The sequence below is a fragment of the Vicugna pacos genome, chromosome 17 (assembly GCF_048564905.1).
Source record: "Vicugna pacos chromosome 17, VicPac4, whole genome shotgun sequence".
NCBI classification, from domain to species: Eukaryota; Metazoa; Chordata; class Mammalia; order Artiodactyla; family Camelidae; genus Vicugna; species Vicugna pacos.
The window spans coordinates 33,033,955-33,054,395 of NC_133003.1; the positions used below are offsets into that span (position 1 = coordinate 33,033,955).

At 45.5% G+C, this 20,441-nt stretch overlaps 1 protein-coding gene and 1 long non-coding RNA gene across 11 annotated transcripts in view; both read right to left on the reverse strand.

Annotated features, from left to right (window-relative positions):
• Nucleotides 1-350: 350 nt before the first annotated feature.
• On the reverse strand, nt 351-8,539 carry LOC140686594 (uncharacterized). Its single transcript, XR_012060428.1, has 3 exons — nt 8,370-8,539; nt 6,966-7,038; nt 351-458 (listed from the first exon to the last, which is right to left on the reverse strand). It is a non-coding gene; the product is annotated as an uncharacterized lncRNA (long non-coding RNA).
• Nucleotides 8,540-13,503: 4,964 nt separating this feature from the next.
• The window catches only part of PRICKLE2 (prickle planar cell polarity protein 2), a 357,036-nt gene continuing 350,098 nt past the window's right edge, over nt 13,504-20,441 (reverse strand). For 8 of the 10 annotated variants that reach the window (XM_072941627.1, XM_072941623.1, XM_072941620.1 and 5 more), the window contains one exon: nt 13,504-19,542. In XM_072941627.1, the coding sequence (XP_072797728.1) occupies nt 18,668-19,542 (875 nt within the window). In that variant the 3' untranslated portion in view covers nt 13,504-18,667. The remainder of the gene's footprint in view (nt 19,543-20,441) is intronic. The other 2 variants (XR_012060699.1, XR_012060698.1) reach the window with 2 other exon arrangements.

A 20,441-nucleotide genomic window follows, 5' to 3' on the forward strand; every position in this document is an offset into this window, starting at 1 on the left:
TGTGAAGGAAGCCCTGTCTTCCCCTCAAAGTGAACTTATGCCCAAGTCAATTGACAGTGGAGCCATCTGTTCCCTTCAGGGAAAGTACCGCCCCAGCCTCATCCTCAGGGATGTGGTCTGACCCCATGGCGCAGGAAGACAATGGTGAAAAGCGCTGACACTCTAACAGGTCCCCAACTAAAGGCTACTTCAATCGTGTCCATGCCATCCTTCTTACAAGCGTAATTATTAAAAGACATTTGCAGGTGTTAGACATTACAATGTTGGACAGAAAAATAGTTTCTAAGAAAGGAAAGTAAACTTTCTCATGTACTTGCCAAGTATCGATCAAAAGTACCATCTGGACTGGCTCCCAGCTCTGGCCAACTCTGAATCTCTCCGGGGCCCCCAGATGGGCTGCCGTATGGATCAGATCCAAAGCCTCGATTATTTGGTCCTAGTCCTTTCCTAGATCGTCCCTGTGGGAAGAGAGTGAGAAGAAACAATGAGGTGGTCCACTGGGAGGGTCAGTGGAGCTGTGTCCTGTCTGGAGTTTCCCCAGCAACTCAAAGACCCCCCTGACATCCCCAGCAGAGTCAGCTCCCAGGCTTGGAAGCTCGGTGATGAACTTCACTTGAAAAAGAAGGAGTTGCTGGGGGTGAGGACAGGAAGGAGAAATAACCAGAGTCCACCAAGCTGATCCATTTCACGTCTTTCCTTGGCTCAGCCTACCTGGGTTTCCTTTGAACCCATTCACCTCCTAGTAAAGGAGAACTTTGCTTTGCCTCTGACATGTTTTATCTTTTTTTCTCTCTGGGACATAGAGGGAGCAAAAAACGTGCCCAAGGGCACACAGCTGGAAGGGGCAGAGTCAAGGTATAAAATGGGAGCAGTCTGAACCTGTGTGTGGTTCCCTTTGAAGGGATCCAGGTCCCCAGAAGCATCCGAAGAGCATCAGTCAAATTTTATCTTCCGATGGGTTCCTGATTGACCCTCCTGCTGCCCATCTTCACTACCTGTCGCTGCACTGCCTCTTCTCACCGACCTTTCCAGCTTTTCTTTCCACTCTTCCCTTCCGAAGCCCCGAGGCCCACTGTTCTGATCAGACTGGACAGTTCAGGATTTCAACTTTGCTTGGATTGAGGCAACGATCTCTTTGCCCCTTGTTCTCTGTCTTCTTTCCACTCCAAAATGATTCTGCACACTGTTGCCAGAGTAAACTTTCTACGAAACCAACTGACTCACTCCATGGCCTTACTTACGAGGTTTAGAGGCTCCCCGCTGGCCAGAAAATGAAGCTCAGACATTGGGTCAGAACCTAAGACCTTCTGCTCCACACCCTATCTTGTCTCCCCAACCTCGTCTCCTGGTACCTAGGGTCGTACTCAACACTAAAGCCACAGAACTCCCAAATACCTCAGTGTTTCACATTGCTGAGCTCTGCCTTTGCGGTTCCCTCTGCCTTTCCACTCCATCTTCACCTGCTGAACTCCTATGCATCCTTCAAAGCCAAACTCAAATAGCTCCTTTGAAAAGCCTTTCTGTCTATTCTTCTTGTTAGACCTCTGACCAAGGTCAGAAGTTATATCTTTTTAAATGTGTCAGGCACTCAGCACCACGGCTGCAGACGAGGTTCTTTTTTTAAGTTAAAAACATTTTTTTTTAATTAAAGTACAGTTGGTTTACAATGTTGTTCTAATTTCTGGTGTACAGCATAGTGATTCAGTTATACATATATGTATTCCTTTTCATATTCTTTTTCACTATAGTTTGCTACAAGATATTGAATATAGTTCCCTGTGCTATACAGTATAAATTTGTCGTATATCTATTTTATATATAGTAATTAGTATCTGCAAACCTCGAACTCCTAATTTATCCCTCCCCACCCCCTCCTCCACCTAGTAACCATAAGTTTGTTTTTTATGTTTGTGAGTCTGTCTCTGTTTTGTAAAAATAAGCTTATTCTGTGCCTTTTTTTCTTTTTAGATTCCGCATATGAGTGATATCATATGGCATTTTTCTTTCTCTTTCTGGCTTACTTCACTTAGAATGACGATTTCTAGGTCCATCCATGTTGCTGCAAATGGCATTATTTTATTCTTTTTATGGCTGAGTAGTATTCCATTGTATCAATATACCACAGCTTTATCCAGTCATCTGTTGATGGACATTTAGGTTGTTTCCACGTCTTGGCTATTGTAAATAGTGCTGCTATGAACATTGAGGTGCATGTATCTTTTCAAATTAGAGTTCCCTCTGGAAATATGCCTAGGAGTGGGATTGCGGGATCATATGGTAAGTCTACTTTTATTTTTTTGAGGAATCAGAGGAGGTCCTTAATGATACTCTGGGAAAATATATTGTTTTGAGCACCTATTATGGGTCAGGCCCTAGAAATACATAAATTTGACAACAAATACCCAAAGATGCTCTTTGGGGCTGAATGAGGAATGCCCTCTCTCATATCACAGCACCCTAACTTTGTAATTTATTTGCAAAACCTAAGATTTGTAACAGTGGTGGCTGACACATACACAACTTTTCCTAGTCACATATCTCATTTTAGCAACAAACTGATTTCTAAGAAACAGTAATTAAGTGGTATTTTTTCAAATAAAACTTTCATATAACAAGGCTTTAAATGAAAAATATCTTTTGTGGACTTGTTATGATGCACCAAATCTATCTGCTTTGACAGACACATACAATTTCTGAAAAAACGAGATCCTTCCACGCATGTGCTTACGTAAGTGTGTTATTAACACTCTTTGGTATACAGTGGGACAGGCCCTGGGTCCAATAATGGTCCCAAGATCCCGGGGCTGCTGAGTGCAGAACCCCCTCTCATGCAGGTGTTAGCTTGGGCTACTTAACTGCTCACCTAGCGTCTTTAGTGATGACAGATGCAAGGGAGAAAAGGTCTGTGTACAATCAATGTTTCTCTCTCCTGATAGTGTCTCAGAGGAGGGAGGGAGAGGAGAAAAATCGAATATCCAGTAGAAATAATAAAACAGAACTGGCAAGCATGCACAAAATATAGACAATTCCTTTAGTTTCACGCCGGTGAACGTGGCCCACACAAACATCACCTACAAGTTTGCTGATTAGCACAATCATCTGAGAAAATTAAACAATATACTTGGCTCCGGCTAGAGATGCGCTTTTCCCCTGATGCTGTCAACACTTCGGACAAAGACCCATTCAGAGGATGCAGGGAGCTAGGTCTCATCCAGATGTCAAACTCACTGAACCATCACTGTTGGGAACTGGAGGAGCCTGGACCCTCCCTCTTCTTTCTCCTTCCCGGTAGGTCCAGCAGACTCACATTCAGGGCTGAAATCTGGCTTCGCAGGGTCCAGCAGGAGAGGCACGCTTGACTTGGGGAGGGCAGCGCAAAAGCTCCTTCTCCAGCGCCCTGTTGACATTTTGGATGTGGTTTCATTCGTCATCAAAGCCCTTATTTACTGGGATGGTCCAGCTAACAGAAAGAACTCTGGCATCCCCTGGGGACTAGCGGTCAAGGCTGAGGAGGAGACCGAAGCAGAGGGCCCTCTAACGCAACAAAGGCGCGGAGATCCCCAATATTCCTGCTCTTTGGAGTCTCATTTCTTTCTATGTTCTTCTGTAGCTTGCTCTTTGCAGGGTCCTTTACTGCCCATTTCAAGGGTTTTATTTTCAGCGCTCAACACATGGGGCTGAAACCTTATTTGTGTTCTGTGCTTGGTGTGCCCTGGGTCTTGTGCCTGGCTCTTGGTCTCAGTCCTTGATGTTTTTCATTTTTAAATGTGCATTTTTTTTAAAATCAGTTTTTAAACTGAAGTATAGCCGATTTATAATTTCATATTAGTTTCAGGTGTACAACATAGTGATTCAAGATTTTTATAGACTACACTCCCTTTGTAGTTACTATAAAATACTGGCTATATTCTTTAGGCTGTAAAATAGATCATTGTAGCTTATTTATTTTATAAATCATAGTTTGTGCCTCTTAATCCCCTACCTACCCCTGTCTTGCCTCTCCCCACTCCCTTCCCCACACCAGTAACCACTAGTTTGTACTCTGTATCTGTGAGTCTGTTTCTGTTTTGTTATGTACACTCATCTGCTTTATTTTTTTAGATTCCACGTGTGATAATAACATACAGTACTTGCCTTTCTCTGTCTGACTTATTTCACTGAGCATAAGGCCCTCCAGGTCCATCCACGTTGCTGCAAATGGCAAAACTTCATTCTTTTTTATGGCTGAGTAGTATTCCATTGTGTATATATACCGCATCTTCTCTATCTATTCATCTGTTGGGAGACACATAGGTTGCTTCGATATCTTGGCAGCTGTAAGCACTGCTGCTATAAATACTGGAATTGGCCTCAGTCTTCAGAAAAAAAAACATTGATTTACAGGACTGTGTGGACAGCATTCATTCACAGGACAAAGAGTTGGGAGGAGGAGGAGGAAGAGGAGAGGAGGACTGCCCTGATGATGTCTGGAAAACTCCTTTCAGGGGAACACGTGTTTCTGAGCATCATTTATCTCATGGGTGAGGCTGGATCTACTGAAAATACTGGCAGAGCATTAGACAGGCTGCGGGAGGTACAAAGGCAGGACTGGATGTTAGATTGTTTCCCGCATTCCAGTTGCTCGAGGGTGGTCAGCTATGTATTTACAGCTGTTTGGTGACTGGGTCGGGGCGGACAGCACTGAGAGGAGATGGGGTAGTTAGCAGCTGCGCATTTGTGTTACTGCCCTTCTGAGCTCAGAGCACCACCTGGATTCTACCCTGTGTGGTCTCAGGCAATCTTCTGAGGACCAGATGGAGGAAGCACATTTTTTTCTTGAGTCACTGGGCCAGTTCAGTGAAGACTTCAGTTAGGACGCTTGAGAGCATGTCTCTGGAGATTCAGTGACCCTTTTGACAGCACTCAATTCTCAGTCCCTGGCTGGAGATGTTTCACACAGGGCAGGCTAGCAAGCCATCTCCAAAGCCACTGGTAAAAAAAAAAAAAAAAAAAAAAACCACAGAACGCTGACCCAGGAGGAGATCAGGAGAAGCTCATAGAAGGAAATAGCTTTTCTTAAGAACAAGGTTGGGCGAGGGAGGAGGGGAGGAGTCACCTGCTCGGTTCAAGGAAGAAACGGGGCGGTGGGAATCTCCAGGTGAAGCCCCAGCAGTGGATGCTGAAGCCACGTGGACTGATAGTAATCAAGGACTGCAGGGAAGGGAGGGTGGTGGAATGAACCCATTCCGGGGTACCTGGACTTTCTGCCGTGCCTTACTTTTTACACTAGACAACTCAGGTAACTAGATAATTGGAAACTTTCCTTTTCACAGGCCAAATGTGGGCTTAGGAAAAAAGACAAGAGCAAAGCAAAGCAGAGCTTCATGAGAGCAGGAAGGTTGTCTGACTGCTCACTGTTCTATCCTCAATCCTGGAGTAATGCACACAGTAGGTGCTCAATAAATATCCAACGAATGAGTATGTTGTCCCATGAATTCAGCTCAGTGGTTTTCTTCTACAGCTTCTGCCTCTGTACAAAGTGGGAGGTCATTTCCAGTCTTTCAAAGGCAACATTTTGCGTGATAAGGCACTTCATGCATTCTGGATAATCTTTCCAGGGGTCATTAAACTGTTTAATCAGCTTTTTTTTTTTATTCTTTTCATTCAGTAACTACTGGCAGCACCTACTCTGTACAGGCACTGAGCTTAGCAAGTGTAAATACAATGGTGAGCAAAACAGGTATGTGCACCTGCTTGGTCCAAGGCTGTCATCGCGGAAGGAGGCTTGAACTAACCAAATGGTTTAACCAAACTAAAGCAAGCAACCAACCAAACCAACCAAGCCAACACACAACGAAACTACATCCAAAGCACAGGCCCTTTAGCTTTCAGCACTTCTCATGGCCATCGAATAACTCCCAAGGCTAGATGGTCCAGGCGAGGAGGAGCCTTGAGAGTTAGTTTGGGATTGGCCCTGTGTATTAGTTGCAGTAGGCTGGGCTGGGCTGCAGCACCAGATTAACACTGAAATCGCTACAGTTCAGTACAACAAAGGTATACAGCTGACCCTGAACAACATGGGTTTGGACGGCACGGGTACACTTACCCATGAACTTTTTTCAATAGTAAACGCTACAGTCCTACAGCATCCAAGATTGAACCTACCAATGCGGTATCTTGGATACAGAGGAAACTCACATATGGAGAAACCATGCATTCCAGGGCCAACTACAAATTATACTCAGATTTTTCAACTGGGCGAAAGGTTGCAGCCCTTCAGGGTACAAGGGCCAATGGCACTTCTTACTTAAACAAAGGTTATGGTGAATGGCTTCTTCCAGGCAGGGACTCAGGGATCCGCTCTGCTTCCATCCAATGGTTCAGCATCTCAGCCTGTGTATCCTCGTCACCATGGCTTGGGATGAGAGATTGCAGGCACATGCCTTGGGGCTGTTAAGTGCCTTAGTCTGTTAAGTGACACTTCCACCCAGTTCTTTGGCCAGCACTAGTCACATGACACCACGCAAGTGCACGGGGGCTGGAAAGTGGGAGGGAACACGTGGATATTCAAGGAGAATTCCTGGGCCAACCACACCCGTTCTTCACACACAACGCCCCCCTGAATCACTATTCTGTAGAACTGGCAAACAATTTTGAAACAATTGATAGATGAGATTTAGAGGCTAGATTCTGCAAATAAATGGGCCAATTTCTTTCCTGGGCTCTTTACCTGGGAATATTTTTGAAATGAAAGGAGCATAGTTCCCCTCTGTTTCTGGGTCAGAGGAGTTTGCTACTGACTTAGGTGTATGTCCATAGTCCTTTGCTATCTTTCATAGGCCAGGAAACCTTCATTCTCACCTGCATATTTTCAGGGGGTAAGGTCTGTTTTTCCACCCTGGTGAAACCAGATGAGAGAAAACTAGATGGTAGAATAAGTAAATTGGCTTTAACATCTCTAAAAATTTTGTAGTACCATTACTTACCTTTTTGAACGTATGCCTTGGCAAACATTTGTCTGCTGAGTTTCCTGTTTGCAATAAATACAGCTGAGTGTACCTGAAATGTCAGAATAACATTTGCTTTTGTTAGATTTCCTTTTTGTTACTGGACAGAAAGCATCGATGTCCGTCTTAGTGTTTCTCCTGCCACTGAGGATCTTATTAAGTGCCACACCATTGCATTTATTGCTAATTCAGCTGCAGGGTTCTACTACCTACTAAGTGTGCACTGGTTTTGTCCTGGCTTGCTCAGGCACATTTTCTAATAAGCAACAGTCGTGTAATTAGCACTAGATCCGCGGAAGAAGAATGCTGAAATATGATAATTTATTCCATTTGCTAATATAAGTTTATTCTTGGGAAAAGCCTTCCAGATCAATACAGATTTGCCTAGTCTTAAACCTTCACTTCCTAGAGATGGTTCTTTCATTAGATCATAAATCATCTGATTATAATTCAGTGACATGAACTCTTGACTTTGGCTTTTGCATTTATAGTTGATAGCACTGCAAATGTTGGTAGCTTCATTATAGAGTCCAAGAGCATTATGACTCCTTGAAATTGGGAAACACTATGCTTAGCTGGAGTTTTTTTCTTTTTTAAAGAAACCAATTTAGGGAAAATTCAGTAATGCAAATTTGATCACAGTAACAGGCATTAGTAGGGAGATCTGAGGGAAAGTTTGTCTTGCAGGAACTCAGCATCCACAGGGGAAAGCCTTCACCTTAGAAGGAAGATGACGCATTGGAGAGAGCCCAAACCTTCAAGGTGTGCAAGGTTAAGTTCGTGCTTTCCTTTGCCCTTTCAATGGACTGAACCAGGATTTTTAGGGATCTTCCTTTTGACATTCCTTCAAAATATTTTTTGAGCCAAGCGTTAGGTTCCAGAAGAAGAGTGATGAAAAGGCAGCCAGGATCCCTCACAGTACAGCTTGTGATGGGGGGAGAAGCGTAAACTCACAATCACAAGATGGTGACAAGGGATATGCAGTGTCCCCTGGGAGCTCGAGACAGAGGGACCTATTTCCAACCAGCTGGGATCATCCTGGAGGAAGCAGGTCTAAGGCAAGTCTGAGGAATGAGGAGTAATCAGGCGAAGAACAGGCAGAACAGGGAAGGTAGGCACGTTTGAGTGTTTTAAGTGGAGGGGACAGCAGGTAGGAAGGACCACGAAGAGACAGGGAAGGATCAGTCTGGTTGGACTTTCACACCATTTATTTGTCATATGCCCATCATGGCTCGTGTGTTCATGTCCAGACACCTACCTAAGACAAGCTGAGCTGAAGACAGAGAGGTGGTGCCTGACCTGAGACCTCGTCTACCATAATGGTTTCTGAGGTTATGAGCCTTGATCTTGAGAACAGATATGACTTTCTCAGAGCCTTCTTACCTGGCAAGAGGCCACCAGCTGGATGGAATTCATGCAGCCTATGAAGTCACAGGGAAAGACCTCTGTTGATCCCTGCAGCTTTGGAGGAAAAAAAAAAAATCTAGTGTCAGAAACTGCATGTTACGGAAGGAGCCTGGGTACTGAGGAAAGCAGAGGCAAAAAACCAAACAGGACAGATTGGCTGATGGATTTACATAAAAAAAGAGCAGGGGAGGGAAAAGGGAAAATGGGATGGAAAATGTCTGTGCACAGGATATGTTTGGTGGAGGGGTGGAAGACACAGAATTTAGCGGGGGGAAACCTGGCAGCCATAAACAGGATAGTAAAAGGGACAGTGATGGAGAGAGAATTTTAAGATGTTTGCTATGCATTAAGAATTCACTCCTCCTTTGGCATTTTCTTGAGAGAGAGTACAGATTTGAAATGCTGAGTACAAACTTACCATGTTTTTTGGTTCCTGAACTGTGCTTCTTTGAATACAATACTTGGCTAAGACTGGGCCAATTGGTGTCACAGAGTTTGGGGGGTTGTAGAAATTCTCCCTTGAGATGGTAGCTCCCATTCAGTAAGCGGAGTGCACAGGACTGTTTAGAAATACAGCCAATAGGTAATAATCCTGGTTCCTCTCCTTGGGGTACTAAGAGAGTTGTTACAGGAGATACATTTTGGCCCAGCCCACGACCTTCTCTATCTGAAAACCTGTTTCCTCACTCACAAAAACTAGCACTCTGCCAGCACCTGCAGGACTCAGCTAGGAATCCACCCGCCTCTCCTCCAAGTTGATTGGACCAGGAAGGAGCACCTGACCCGAGCTGGGCCAATCAGAGTTTCTTTCCTGAGACTAAGGGGCTAAATGAGGGGGCTGTGGAGCCCCACCTGTGTCCATGAGCTCCCTGCAAAGACAGATCGCAAAGAGAGTGTAAGCAGGCAACTTAAGGGAGACAGATTTAAAAACTGGGACAGAATCTGACTGCTCCAGTTTACCATGTTGTTTTAGATCACTTACAGATTTTTTTGAGCTCTTTGTGGTTTTCCTCTTCCTGGTTCCAAGTTTTCACGAAGGGGCTGCCCTTTGGTTCTTACAAGATACACAATAGCCTTCAAATAAATTCTCTCCATCTCTGATTTCCTTTCGCGCAAGTCAGTTTGAAGTAAGTTTGGACGACTTAAAATCCAAAGAATCTGGCCTAAGACAGTTGCCTTCTTGAGACCCAAATTCCTCAAGTTATTGGGTTCACTTTCTGGTATTTCTGGTCTCGCTGTGTTTACTATCTTATTGTGTGTTAATGGTACAAAGCTGCCCGTCAACCCTGATGATCTGTTTTATCACTAGAATCAGCCAGCCTAGCAGGGAAACAAGTATCTGCTAGTATTTTGCTGAGAAAGCTGTTCCCCTGCTGGGTACGATTGTGTCATTTACTGGCTTAACCATTTCCTGCTGAACCACAGTCTGTGTTTGTCTTTGATTATTTGTCTACTGCATCTTCTGGGAAGGTTCCCTTCTTGGTTTGTTGCCTGGATCTCTCTCTCTCAGACAAAACTAACTGTAGTTAGAAGGGACACTGGGCATGGGTTTTCCAAAGAGGTTTTTCTCATTCCAGGCCACTAAGAAACCCGTGAACTTTACACATATGGTAGGTGAACATTTCAGAAGCAATACCCTTCCAGACTGAAGCTCCGTAGCACAAGCTGGACTGCTTTTAGCACCTAAGGGCTCACAGAAGAGGAAGGATTTCCCATGGTGAGAAAGGCTCAGAGCAGGTTTTCCCAAAGGCTCTTCTCAGATCTCCAGGTGTTTATGAAAAATGCACTCTCCCCAGTCTTGCTGAATCAGACTTTCTAAGGATGCTGCCAGGGATTCTGCATTTTATATAATCTACTGAGGTAATTTGATGTGTGAAAGTCATTGGCTGCACAAGCCAAGGGTAGCAATTCTCAAATCCGAGTGTAATTATTAGAATGGATTTCATAATAAGCTCACCCTCTTCTTCAAAACTACGTATCGCTTCAACAAATCTCTTTAATATACAATGATATCGATCAGAAGAGTTAAAGTCAGTTAAATTACATTTTTTTTTGAAGACTGTCACTCCTAAGCAAGAGTGAATATACCCGAGATCGTCCCAAAATTGGATTATAAACCTCAGGCTTCGGCCTCTCCATTGTGACCAAAGGGTTTGTCATCAGATTCCCCTGAAGTGAGTGGGGTGGCAGACATGGTTTTTGTTTTGGCTGGATACTTGGAAGAAAACACGCTGAGGCAGAATTTCTTGAGGTGTGGTCCTCAAACCAGCTGGATCAGAATGACAGAGGGGCTTGTTAAAAAAAAAAAAAGCAGACTCTGGGTTCTCCCCCAGGATCCCAGAACCCTATGGGAGATCTGCATTATTTAATTAGCTTTGCAGGCATTTCTTAAATATAGCAAAGATTCAGGCTTTTCTGGGATGTCTCAAAATCCCACTTAATGCTTACGTTAGAAGAAAAGATAATGAACGCTCTTAGAATGGATACGAATGGTGTCTAGCTCCCACTGCTCTTTCTCTTTGGGTGGGACAGAAGTGGTAGTAATAACATTAACAACAACAAAAACTAACGTGTTTTAAGCTCTTGCAGTGCTAAGGGCCTCACATGCATCATTCCAGTAAAACCAAACAACAACTCCACCATTCTCACACTTACAGGTAAAAACCAACACTCAGAGAGGACGTGGACATTTTCTAAGATGACATGACTAAGCAAGTGGTTGAGACGGGATTGAACATATTAGAGGGAAGCAGGGGAAAGTGAAAGGTGTGGTAACTGGTATGCAGATTTCATCCTTCACTTTTGGGGGGGAGGGGGGACTTACTTTACTTACTTAAATGGAGGCACTGGGGGCTGAACCCAGGACCTCGTGCATGCTAAGCACACACTCTACCACTGAGCTCTTTCCTTCCCCCTTTCACGTTGTAATTAGGGCTGTGAGGAACACTTCAGAGCAAATTGGAGTCTGTGTAGGCGTGCAATGTAACAAGACAGAGACACAATGGGGAGGGGGTGCGTGGGGGACCCCAGCCTGGTAGTAATCCGAGAGGAGCCCCTCCATGCAGGAACTGGAGTCTGTGTGGAGGTGAGAAGTCCTGGGGACCAGCTCTTCTGGGTCACTTCAAGTCTCTGTGCTCACCATCTTTGCTCTCAGCCTGAGCTTCCGCTTTCAGTTTCCTCATCCCTCATCTTACCATGATGCTCGTGGGCCTGATGCCACCTCCTGCCAGCTCTCCCTACACACAGCCTCTTAGCTTCAACTTCCACTGCCTCACCTGCTCGGAATGTCTTAATCTGTATTCTTAAGAGAGTGGCTCCGTTCGGTCCAGTTGACCGGGTTGTATTAGGTCACTCAGAGATGACCGTTTAGCTGCTGTTCTTGACTCCATCTTGCCGAGGAAGAGGAAGAGGGGGCAGGTCACATAGTGAAACCACGGCTACCTGAAGCCTGTGCTCCCAGGAGCATCTGTAAGCAGAACTGGCAGGGTAACTGCCGTTTCTAAACCTTCATCCAAAGGCTCTCAGAAGACTACCAAGAGTGAAATAGTTCTCATCCACAACTCCCAGGCCCCTCATGGTTGGGGCGGTGAGACTATTTGCTGTTTCAGATTTCTCACCTAGGAGAAAGTCAAATTTGCAAACTCCTTGAGGGCAGAGAGCTTTGTTAGTTTTGTATATTGCTGTAGTCCAAGCACCTAGAACAGTGCCTGGGGGAGAGTAGGCTCTCTGTGAACATTTGTTGCACGAATCAATCAACAATCCTGCAGTATCCAGCAGCTCCCAAATGTTGTGTCTCAGACATGGGGGATCTCATTTACGTGCTGCTTTGGTCCCGGCTCCCAGACAATATTAATACCATCCTAACCACCACACAGCCATGCACTTAACTCTCTCCACACAACCCACTTATTATTTGCTTAAAAGCAAATACAAATATTTTGGGGTCATCTGCTGGTTTCAATTCCTGCTAATAACTGAAAATTAACTGTGTGGCCTGGGTAGGAGTCAGTTTCAAGACTCCTCAAGGAACAGAGATGCTAAGAAGTCCGAGCATTTAATCTGGTGGTTCTCAACCAGTGGTGGGGACTTTGTCCGCAGGGGCCATTTTTAAAAAATGGTGGTAAAATAAAGGTAACATAAAATTTGCCATTTTTAGGTGTACAGTGCAGCAGTAAGTACATTTACATGGTTGTGCAGCAAATCTCCAGAATTATCATCTTGAAAAAACAAACTCTGCACCCGTCAAACAACTTCCCATTCTCTCTCCCCCAGTTCCTGGCAACCAGGCTTCGACTTTCTGTGTCTGTAAATTTGATTACTCTAGGTACCTTGTAAGAGCTGAATTATACAATATATCTTTTTGTGGCTGACTTATCTCACTAAGCATCATGTCTTCAAGTTTCATCCATGTTACAGCATGGGTCATAATTTCCTTCCTTTTGAAGGATGAGTAATAGGTCACTGTATACAAAGACTATATTTCGCTCATCCATTCATCCATCAGTGGACATCTGGGTTGCTTCCACCTTTTAACTACTGTGACTAATGCTACTACCGACATGGCTGTACCACTCTCTCTCTCTGACGCCGTTTTCAGTTCTTTTGGGTTTATACCCACAAGGAGAATTGCTGGATCTTATAGTAGTTCTATTTCTAATTTTTTGAGGAACCGTTGTACTGTTTTCCACAGAGGACGCACCATTTGACATTCCCACCAGTAGCACATAAGTGGGACACAAGCTCCAATTTGTCAGCATCCACACCCACACTTACTGTTTTCTGTTTCTTTTGTTTTCTTTTTTTTTTCTTTCATTTTTTTAATAGTAGCCATCCTAATGTGTGGAAACATTTTTGGTTGTCACAACTTGGGGTGGGGAGAGGTCAGCAAAACTGCTAAACATCCTACAACGCGCAGGACGGTCCTCTGTCACTGGCCCCAAATGCTAAGAGTGCCAAAACTCCGATTCAAGCAATCAGGTTCGTCTTTCACAGCAAATCTCACCCCCCCACACCGACACGTGCAGCCTCTCTCCTCTGTTGTCGAGGTGCTCAAAGGCAAAGATTTCCCCAAAACTTGGAAAGCGAAGGAAGATGGAGAAGAACGGCAACATCTCTTTTATTCAAATTTTATTGGAAGTTTACAAACGTATTACAGACATCAGTAAAACATCATATCCATTGTACAGGGCACGGATCTCAAGCAAAATGTTCACGACAGTCTCTGGCAGAGCCCACACCAAAGGCCTCCTGCAGACCTTCTGAACAAACAGCCGGACACCCGACACACAAGACAGACTCTGGCGTGCTTCACCTTCTCAGGCCCTTTGAGGTTTCGTTGCTGCACGTGGACTTCGGGCAGGAGATGGATAAAGGGCTCCCCGTACAGGAGAGAATGTGTTCAGTAGAGGGAAAACTGCCCAAGTCCTAATTTGCTGAGGGAAAAGGAGGACCCGGAGGCCTCAGCGTGTCAATTCAGGGTTCGTGATAGAAGCAAAATGCTTTATGGGAAAACCGGGGAAATGAACTAGACAGGCTTGAGAACACACCTGCCTGGTGAGTAACTCTCTCTGAAAAAATGTAGAAACGCTTGGTCAGCGACCTCTTGAACATCAATGGCCAAATACTCAGTAGGGTGAGGGATGTCTCAGAAACCTCTCAGGATAGAACAAGACTTTATTTTTTCTTTCTATCCTACAGATTCATTGTATCTAAATCACAGAAATGTTTGCTAACACTACGTGACTTTTCTCCTCTCCTTTTTTTTATTCCCCGTGGGGAAAGCCTGTTTCATCAGCAGGAAGTAAGCTTAGAAAATAGCGTAGCTCCCAACAGTAAGTCATGTTTGATGGGAGTCTTGGGTTTGATGGGGCTCCTGGTCTGAGAAAATGGAAAAAGATTGCAATCTTTCTTCTTTTTTTCTTTCTTTTTTTTTCTTTCCAATCCTAGCCTTGATGACTGCTTCCGAGTGATCAGACTAACAAGCTCTGGTGTCTGCTGAGACCCCAGAGGGACTGACCACTGGAGGCAAGGCTCTTTTCATTTCCACCTCTCTTGCACTTTAAGAAACGTACCTCAAAAGGCGGTAATCCTGAACTGCCTTCAAAATCGGCAGAGGAGGCTTGGCTGAGTCCCGCACCTGGAATGCTGGCCAGGGAGCCCATCTGAAAGCCTTACAGGTGCTGAACAGTCACTAACAGCTACCTTTCCGGCATGAAATCCTCAGATTACTGATTCCATCGTCCACTCCCTTTGTCACAGACAGATCCTCCTTCTTACGTATTAGCATCTGGCTTCTGTTAGAGAGAAATGCACAAAGAGCGCCTCTCTTTGGAATTTAAATATCTGTGTTATTTCTTGTTAAATGGTGGGATTAGATGAAGAAGAAGATGGACTCTCATCTGACCTCTGAAATGGTGAACAGCAGGCTGCCTGTAATTGGCCAAGAACATGAGACTGGAAAAGGAGGCCTACGAGGTTTGTCTTCATTTAGCCTAAAGAAGGCAGCATCCTTTAGCATCCACGATGCCGGTGGGGAGAGGAACTGCAGTCTCACAATTATTTATGGATGATGCTTCCTAAATGGCTGGTGTACTGTTTTGAGCCAATGGCAATAGAGCCCAGGATGGGAAGACAAATAATGAGTTCACAAGTAAGATTGGTTATCCGACAAGTAAGATCAGTTCTGAGCAACCAGTCCTGGCTGGCTGGAGGGTTGCAAAGAGTTGTTCTGGCTGCATCCGCATTCTCTGGGAAAGCATACAGTGGTGCCTCAGTTCTGTCTGCCCAGGATGCAGGCATGGCAGAGCACGTGCTACACACACGGCGTCACTGGCCCCGCCTGTACTCAACGATGGCTGGGGTACCCAAGAAGCGGGAAGCTGCTGCAGGAGAGGGAAATATAAGCGTGTCGCATTGAAGGAACATCCCATGGGATGGGAAAAGAGGATGAGAAAGAGCTGCCTTCAGGTCCCATATGAAAACACATAATTGCTTGTTCGCTGGGCTGGCTGAGGCTGGAAAGGAAGGGCCAGGGAAGGTGATTATGGAAAGAGGGTGTCAAACAACCAACGATAAAAAAACTCTGCACTTACAGTTCTTGTTTCTCTCACCTCATTTATCTTCACACTTAGTAGAAATCCTGGAACTATGCACCAGGAGGAAGGGCACCTGAATGCCACGTCCCGCGTCATCAGCCTGCTAAGAAACTTGTTCATAGTATCGAGGGTAATACACATCGGCAGGGCCATTCAGGGAACTGTCACTGACTCCTTCTTGGGAAAGGGCCAGTTCTGTTGCCACTCAGCAGCAATAGGAAATGAAATGAACTCCAAAGTTGTAGTTTTATCCAAAAGACAAGAAGATCAATTTAAGGAGAGGTAGGAAAAAAACGCCCCAAAAACCAAGGCATTAGAGAAGAGAAGAAACTGGGGAAAGATTACTTTTCCTAAAAAAACAGTCTATCAAAGAAGAAATGATGATCTAAGAAGAGGTGCAACTTGACCAAGAAGAACAGCTCCCGGTAATGATGGAGGAGTCAGGTAAGGACCCTGAGATCTTGCTTCAGAAAAGCAGGCACTGAATTTTGGGGAACGGGATTCTGGGATGTTACGTGGAAGTTATCACTAAGGTGGAATTCCACTACAGTGGCATCTTGCTCTCTCTAGGGCATTCACTGGGAGGGAGGGTCCATCCTCACCGTGAAGATTTACCGATTCTCCGTCGGCATCCTCTGCCAAGTGCCTGGCTGCGTGTGGGATGGAAGAGATGGAGGTGGTCTTGCTTGTAGACCAACTGACCCTGAGACTTGGATCTCATCATACCTCAAGCTCTGACCAGCAGACATGATGGATGCTCCCTGGGCAGTGAGATCTGAAACTGCTTATTGTGCTCATCCCTCCAGGTACTGCTTATATGTCGGTTTCTAAGCCACCTTCTTCTTTCTGCTGATGGTGCTTAAAGCCTCATCTGGGAAATAGAAGAGGTACTATCAAAACGAGAGAGTTAGAAAGCAATGTTCACTAGGAGAATTTCTTTCATTGGATTCTAGGCCACAGAGGACAGACATTATCTTCAGTTGTGTATAATCTACTTTTTTTTCCTCTCTTTTCTTTTGCCCAAATGCCTTTTTATGCTTATCAATCAAAGAACTCAGAACTTCAAATTGGACTCGCCCGATTTCTACCAGAAACCTGCCACGTTGGTAGCGTGGTGGTGCACATTATTTCTTAATCAGTTTGCCAAGCAGTTTACAAACTTACTATACAAACGTAATAGAGTTAATTCTCCAGAGGCTTGGATAATTAATGAAGCATTTAGATATGAAGAAAGCATGCGGAAAACAGCCACAATCAACATTTGCATTGCTTTTTTTCAAAACATCATTGACAATGACAAATGTCATATTAATACCTGAAAAGCAAATTATTTTCATACAGCCTGAATCAAGTGCCATTTCCACGTCCTTTACAGTCCTCCTTCTCCCAGACCCATTTGGGATGGTGTCTGAAAAGCCACTTTTCACATCCTCTCCCTAAAAAAATACTAGAAAGTAGTAATTACTATACTGGAAAGAGACCACGCTCACCTCACCAGGGCAGATGGCCACTGAGATACGCTGTGTACTACATCGACAGTACATCTCACTAAAGGCGGGTCCTCCGATGGATTATTTCAAGTGCCACAATCCACGAAGGGATGGAGGAGAATGGAAGTAAAAGCAAGTGCTTCACTTTTAACTGAAGCAAGGTAGGAAGTTTTATTTTTACTATAAACACAACCGTTAAATGTCTTCTTGAAGCAAACTCACTTTTGAGCCACTTTCTGCCTGACCAACGGTCCCCAAAGTTCACAATGGAAATCCTCCTTTCAACAAGTGTTCCGCAAAACCGTCACACCAAAATCTCCTGAGCAGCTCAACTTTTCTGGGTAACCCAGATACTCTGGTTACGGAGCGTGTTAAACCAGATTTATTTCCCACAAGCACTGGGGTGGGGGGTGGGGCGATTCAACAGGGTTGCCATCTCTCCTCTAACTCCATTTCTCCACAAGTTCTGCTTTATCCGGATCTTCCTTCATATTCCCCTTCAGTCTCTACCCTTGACCTGTTCCTTCTCCACGTACGACCTATGATCTAGAATGCACCCTTACTCCCAGAGCCCCTTGGAAACTTGGGGGTCCCAAAATTCTCAACGAGGCAGTTCATTTGCGCTGAGGACAACCGGTTGTCAGGCTAAGGCAGTGTTCTGTCTGCCTTGGTAAAGGAAAGCAGAGAATACGATCCAGGAAACATGAGCACCAGAAAATAATGCCACATTCAAAACAATGTCATGCTGACATCACACAACGGCACCACTCACAGTCACTTAAGTTTCCCCAAGGGACAGATCAATGGTAAGCAACTTCAAGGTTCCCAGCAGGGATGGCATTTCTCACGGAACTTTACTGACACTGGTTGGTTTTTCTAATTGGCAAAAGTTACATTTGCAATTATATATAAAAAAAATTACTATCACTCTGTAGAGAAGAGATTCTACTGAGGGTGGGAGCAGACTTCAGGATGGCTCCTTCAGGTGGAATGGAGCATCAAATGCTTTGGGTGGAATAGGTAATAATTTTTTTTTTCAGCCACAAAAAGCCAAATTGAATAATCATCCTTTGAAAAAGGTCTCACTGACATGTAACAAATTTGTATAGAAAAAAGAAAAAGAAAAGGGGGGGGTGGAGGGGGTCCTGGATCACCTTGGAATACTACTCAAAGACAATGCTAGACATGCATGCAAGTCTCCACTGAGTCCTACGATATAGAAATTCCTTTGATATTACAAAATACAAAAATATTTTATCAGAACTCTCATTTACATTGCATTTACAATGGACATGTAAATAACTTAGTCTTGGGTCCTGGCTAATAAAACAAATTACTTACTGGAAAAAGGGTCCTATAAGTAAGAGAACCAGAGAGGCTATAAGCGAGCGGGAGACAATGTGCCATCTAGCCAGTGGCAACTCAACACAGACGGACGGGAAGGAGGTGACCAACCCTGGCCTCCGTTAGAGTCTACAGCGTTTCCAAAGTGAAATGTGCAAATAATATTCAACATGCCAAGAACTGTGACTACCTACCGAGTCAATCTGCAACCTTGCTCCGTCAACAGAGAGCACGTCTCTCCCTGTCACCACCCCTGCCAAAAGCGCCTTCTAATTGAAAACAGTGCAAGTTTCTGAATTTACATTCTTAGCTTCCATCTTCCCCCTATTCCCTGACCCTCATCGGATTAAGAAATGATACAGTTTTTGCTCTTTTGTCTTTTCCTGCTGTGCAACTGTCCCCTGCCACCTAGCGTGGAGGACTTGGGGAGGCCATACGAGCTGTATTTGTGTAGTAACTCATCACTCGTGACGTATCGCAGGTGGGCGGGCTGGGGGATGGGTTCTCCTAAGAAATAGCCCTCGTTGTCAGACTCCGAGGAGGAGGAGCAGGTGGAGCACCACTCGTACTCGGCGAAGTAGGGTCCCCAGCGCTCCCCAAAGGCATTTTGCAGAGCCAGGTCCGACACAGTCCGGGGGCATCGGCCGTACAGGTCCCTCCGGGACCCCTGGCCCAGGCTCTCCTGGAAGCTCCGCTGGCGCATGAACTGATCATAGTCCTCCCTGGCTCTCAGCGGGGGCCTTTCTTTTAACTGAGAGATGGCCTCGCGCTCGCTGGCCAGGTGCAGGGCATTATCTGAGCGAGAGCGCCGGGATCGCCGGGACCGGTGAGGTCGGAAGCGGCGATTGTCGTCGCGGGAAGTAGTTCTCCTCCGCGTGCGCTCGCTCATGGGCTGGATCCTCACGCCGTCCGGCCCCGGCAGCTTGCCGCCCGCCATCCCCCCATCAAAATCAAAGCTCTGATGCATCCTTCCGTGGGCCTGCAGGTCCCTGTACCCGATGGGGTTGCTGAGCGGGTGGAGGTTCCCCTCCATCTCCTGGTACTGCTGGGCGGAGAGCAGGCTGCGAACGGACTCGGCGCTGCGGAACTGCATGGACGAGTTCAGGGTGCCCATGTTGCTCAGCTTTTCCGACACATTCATCCCAGAGTCTTTGCTGAGGTCGGGCATGGAAAACCGGGAGAGGTGCTCCTGGCGTTTGGCGCCACCATCCGCGGAGAGGCCTGGGGGTGACAGAGCAGAGGACCACAGAGGTTAATGCAAATGTGCAGTGATGGGGGTCACTGTTGGTGTGGGTCATCTGAACCATCATCTACTCAGGGTCGCTGCATACGGTTGTACAGTTGCACACTGCACAAAGGCTGTCTCAGGAAGTATGTAGGAGGCCTCTCCCCACTACACCGTGGGCCGGAGTCCACTGAGAGGGGCCACCTGGTTAAAATGCATCCAGAGAGTTTTTTTTTTTTAACTAGTCATGAATGCCTCCAAAGATTCATCAAAATTACTTCAGTGCCCATTGTGTATCTTATATATGATGTTTCCTCTGTTTAGAATTTCACTGGACAAAGTGCTTCAATCATCTCTTTCTAATGATGCATTCATTCTCTTAAGCTACGCAGGACAGATATTTTGGAGGAAGGAACTTTAAGCGACAGAGGCGGGGCCACGCCCAAGCAGTTCCTGGCAACACCGAGGCTGGAATCCAGTCCCGTGATACTGGACCAGTTCGTTTCCACGTTGGCCTCCAGTAATTTCCTGCTCTGCCTGCTGTCCCTCAGCGTCTGTCTTGAAAATTAAGCGACTTCCTGGATGTAGACAGAGGGATATTTACTCTCTCAGGCTGTTTAGTAAATGACTGTTGCCAGGGTTCTAAATGGGCCCCTAGCAGTCAGAAGATGTGAGTGGGCTCTGGGGTGCATTCCTCCTTCCCCTGGGGGGGGCACTTTAAAAAATAAATCAGTGACCCTAATGCTCTCTAACAGCAGTTGCCCCTGGCAATGGACTTGTATTCCCTAAGTGCTGTCACTGGCATCACCGAGATGAAAACCATTTTGAAGGTAGCAGGAGATTCTTGACTCCAGTAGCTTCCATTTTGCCCATCTTAAAGCAGCACTCTCTGAAG